The sequence below is a fragment of the Quercus suber genome, unplaced genomic scaffold (genome assembly GCF_002906115.3).
Source record: "Quercus suber isolate HL8 unplaced genomic scaffold, Cork oak 2.0 scaffold_823, whole genome shotgun sequence".
Lineage (NCBI taxonomy): Eukaryota > Viridiplantae > Streptophyta > Magnoliopsida > Fagales > Fagaceae > Quercus > Quercus suber.
In genome coordinates, this window is record NW_027070253.1 from 9,898 (window position 1) to 14,835 (window position 4,938).

General features: G+C 34.9%; 1 protein-coding gene across 1 annotated transcript; it reads right to left on the minus strand.

The window, feature by feature from the left end:
- Positions 1 to 1,120: 1,120 nt before the first annotated feature.
- On the minus strand, positions 1,121 to 3,041 carry LOC112026745 (pentatricopeptide repeat-containing protein At5g15300-like). The gene has a single exon (XM_024059420.2). It carries the CDS (start codon positions 2,989 to 2,991, stop codon positions 1,348 to 1,350), a length of 1,644 nt encoding a protein of 547 aa, XP_023915188.2. The 5' UTR covers positions 2,992 to 3,041; the 3' UTR covers positions 1,121 to 1,347.
- Positions 3,042 to 4,938: the final 1,897 nt, after the last annotated feature.

Below are 4,938 nucleotides of genomic sequence, written 5' to 3' on the forward strand. Positions count from 1 at the left end.
AATATCATCCTTACAACCAACAGTCCAGTTTGGTTCCAAAATAGCTAATTTAGAGACCTTGTACCTCTTTCCTGGTATATATACACATCCACACATACATACATACATACATGTGTGTGTGTGTGTGTGTGTGTGTGTGTGTAACACAGTAAAAGCTTTTGATCCTAAGCCGAGTCATGACCAAACCATCAAAAACAAATGCCTCCCATTTATGTATCTTGGACCTTGGTATAACCACCAGTTCATTTTGGTTCCAGAAAAACTCAATGGACACCTTAAGGATAAATAAAATGTAATTAAGAAATGCACTTAAAACATCAGAAGCCCACCCAATGGGACATGATATGTTCTGCAGCTTCTGTCATCTGGCTTTGTTACTGTAAGTACACAACTAAGTCGTAAAAATTGAGGGTATGAACAACGCTAAGTATCCATCCATATCATTCTAATTGTGATTCCATTATCAATATGCAATGTCATTACAGCACTTTAACTATTTTCGGGGTATAAGAAGACATGGATAGCAGCCTCTCTCGAAGCAGTCCCCTCACTAGCAATGCATATAATGGCATCACATAATATGTAAAATGAAGCCTTCTTTTGACCAATTTCGAATTGTACATAATGTGTTAACAGAGACATGTATTGGAACTTTGTTATACTGCTGAGCGGGAAAGGTGAATAAGAATAATCAGTATGAAAATTCTACTAGTCTTTAAGAAATAGGACTTATTGATCCCTGAAACAATGGTAAATACGAAAGTAATAGTCCAAGCTCAAACAACTTAGCTTGTAAGTAGTGGTATAAAGAAGTGTCCAATATATTTTAACTAAATCACCAGATTGATTATCATCCTTGCTCCACTTATGTAATTATGTTAACTTCTATCTGACAACAGGATCTTCACATCCTTGTTCTGTTGGTTATGCTAGTTTTAGATTATTCATTCATTTGAAAGATTATTAATAATTACATCATGCCAACCTCATCTATTCTGAGTTTTGGCCATGGTAAAAATATCTGTGTATTTATTACTATGCAGGCAGACAGTCACAACTAAGGCACAAGTTTACATCTACACCATGAGATCAAAAATTGGATCTATTGAAGCACCCAATTTTAGAGCGGAAACCAGCTAATAATTCTCAGTAACCAGTCCAAAACTTTCTTGTTCGTCAAATCGTTAATGTACAAATCAGATTACAAAAGTAGCTCCAAGGTAGTTTTGTCAAATAGATTTAGAAAAAGAAAAATTATGGTGCATGCATTGTTTTTTGATTATTTCTGAACAATAAAATTAAGGATAACAAGATAGCTGACAGAATTTTCTTTTACCTATTTGTGGCTCAAGATATATGGTTTCTTGAATTCAACTTAGGTTTGGATTTGGAATCAAATAAAAACCGCATGAGAGCTCTGTCATCTGCTTCAACTAGGCTACAGCCAGGCTCTTTCCTCACCCCACTGTCATCCATCAACTTCCTCACCTTCTCAACCCCATCCCATTCGCCTCGTGAAGCATACATGTTAGATAGAAGTACATAATCCCCACTCTGGTCCCTCCTCATTTCAAGTAGCTTCTCATTTGCACGTCTTGCCAACTCAACATTTCCATGAACTATGCATGCCCCAAGCAGAGTCCTCCAGACAATAGCATTGGGTTCAATCTCCATGGAGTCCATGAACTCAAATGCTTCATTTAATCTCCCAGCTCGCCCTAGCAGGTCAACCATACACCCACAGTGCTTTATGTTTGGCTCAATATTATACTCATTTCTCATAATATTAAAATACCCGCGCCCCTCTTCAACTTTGCCAGCATGACTGCAAGCAACTAAGACTCCAACAAAAGTTATCTCATTTGGCCTGACTTTCAACCTGCGCATCTCCATAAACAGATTGATTGATTCCTCAGCATGGCCATGGAAAGCCAAACCTCCTATTACTGAATTCCAAGTCGACACATCTCTATCTCTCATCCCATGGAACACTTCAAGTGCTTTCTCAATATTCCCACACTTGGCATACATATCTATAAGTGCATTCCCAAGTAGAATGCTCAAATCTCCTGAACACAATTCCAAAATGTTGCAGTGTATCTTCAGCCCAACATCTAAATCTCCCAAATCTGCACAAGCAGACAACAGACTCAACATGGTCACCTCGTCCGGCCTCTCTCCCGCATGTCTCATCTCCTCAAACATCTCCAATGCCTGCTCATGTGACCCACAAAGTACATACCCTGCAATCATTGCATTCCAAGTCACAACATCCCTCTTTGGAACCTCTTCAAAGAGTTTCCTCGCACTCTCCATCTCCCCTTGCTTCACATACCCTGTTATCATCACATTCCAAGACACCAAATCTTTAACTGGCATTTCATCAAAAAGTTGCCTCGCAACACCCAACTCCCCTCGCCTTGCATACCCGGCTGTCAAAGCTGACCAAGGAACAACATCCCTCATTGCCGACCCATCAAAAAGTGCTCTAGCAACGCTCAAATCCCCACAATTAGCATGAAAGTAGATAAGGGTATTCCTCAAAAACTTATTCGATTCAAAGCCATACCTCACCACTTTCCCATGAATTCCAAATCCCATCTTGACCCAGGAAAGCTTAGTGCAGGCCTTGAGTACAAACGGGAAAGTGAAGTTATCGGGCTTCACGTACCGATTCTCCATCTGGGTATAGAGAAAAATCGCGTTTAAAGGGTTGGAGCTCTGAGCTGAGCCTCTAATCATAGTGTTCCACATGAAAGTGTCCGGTTCGGTAATATGAACGAACACTTGGTGCGCGTAGTGAATGGCGCCTGAAACGGAAATGGCAGTGGCGAAAATGAGTTCTCTGAGAGCAGAGTGGTTGGAATTGAAGCCTTTGACGAGCATGGAAGCGTGGACTTGTTTCAGAGCTCGAAGATTGGTGCAGTTTTGCCAGAGGCTTGACCGTTGGGGACGGTTGGCGCTCCGGTCGTTTGTTCTCTTTCGGATCATTACACATAGTACTTCTGTTTAAATGTTCCATGCTACGTTTGTCGTTTTAATTAGACGGTATTATAATGTTCCTTTTTTTTTTAATGACAATTTTTTCTTTTCGGATTCTTTTCTACTATGTTTGATAGTTTAAGCAGAATAGAAATAGATAAATCATAAAATAATGAAATATGACACCATTTTTCTCTAGTGTTTAGGAGATTATAAAAATGAATGAATGAAGATGAAAGAATTATATAGTTTTAATATTATACTATTCAAATTTTATTTGCTTTTGTATTCAAATAGGGATGAAAATAGATTCTCAAAAAAAAAAATATATATATATAGGGATGAAAATAACATATTTTAGCTGAAATTAAATGAAATATATATTTCTCTTTGTTAGGGTTGTGAACCAATTCCAACTTAACAAAACTGATCTAACCTAGTTTGATGTGCTATTTTTTGTGAGTTGGTGGTTTAGGTTGCAATGAAAAAAAAATAACATTAGTTGGGTCAGGTTAGAGTTGATGAATTTTTCACCATAACTTGACGTAACAATTTAAAATATATGTTCTGCATCTAAACTCTCTATCTATCCATAAATTTTTTTTTTATCCAAAACACGTCTACTTCCAAGAGAGAGAGAGAGAGAGAGAGAGAGAGAGAGAGAGAGAGAGAGAGAGAGTCTCTCTCTCTCTCTCTCTCAAAATCTTCTATGTAAAATCTCCATTTACCTAATCTTTGTTATATTTTTTATTTTCAATGTTTTTTTTCTTTCTATTTTGAACAACCAAACTGTGGTTGCAAAAACTGTGGGAAAAAACATTATAATTAGGATTTTCTTTCTGTTTGTGTGAATTTTTTTTTTTTTTTTTAACCTTTTGGTATTGACTTCATTTCAAGTGTGATTTCAAATATATCAACCCAAATAGAAATTTATATTTCTTTTGTTTTGTTTTGCCTTTTGTTTGGTGTTGAAAAAACAAAGGCATTCAAATTAAGTTTCTATAAATATTATGGTGTTTTTAATAGATAATATCAAGGAATTGTGTATTTCCAAAATAAAATTATAATTTATTTATATATTCAACCTAACTTGATGACCTAATTTAATCCAATCTAACTCATGCACACCCTTCCTCCTATTCTTAGTAATTTCATTCCTTCTTATTAAAATCCGAAGTAGCAAATGGATGTAATATTCTTACAAGATCCCTTTCAATTCCTTCCATTTTATTCATTTCTCCCTCTTCCAAGTGAAAATGAAAAGGGTAAAACCGCAAAAAAAAAAATTAATAGATGTAGCAATCCTAATTGAGCCTGAGGATTCCATTAAGACAAATTCACAAAGTGTGAGATTCAAAAAGGAAATCCACATGTGTATAATATTTCATGTTCTGTCTTTCATAAAAATAAAAATAAAAAACAAAAACAATTATAATTTACTCCCTTAAAATGATTTTTTTTTTTTTTCAATTCTAATAAAGCAATGGCGTATTAGAAAAATTAGTAAATTAAGGATTTTCTTTTTTCAGTCTTAAAAGTCAAAGTTAGACAATATTTTAAAACAATTAAAATAGATTGGCCAATAATATGAGAAGAAGAGAGTATTAGGTTATTCCTTCTTCTTGGGTAGCTAATATTACATTTTATTTTAAATTATTTTTAAGAGATTTAAATTTAAATTTGACTCTCTTTTTTTCCTGGTTGCATTTTTTTTTATATTAAGTGTGCATTTGGATTAAACTGAAAAATTAAAATTATTTCACTATTCAATTTATTTTTGTTACTATTCATGGCCCCACTATACTTTTTGGCACTATTTATGGGTCTTATTATACTATTTCAACTAACTTTTACCTTTATTTACAGTACTTTCAGCAATAATTTTTAAGTTTCAACAAAATAAGCGGTATCCAAACACACCCTAAAAATTTGAAGTTATTACATGTAGAGATAATA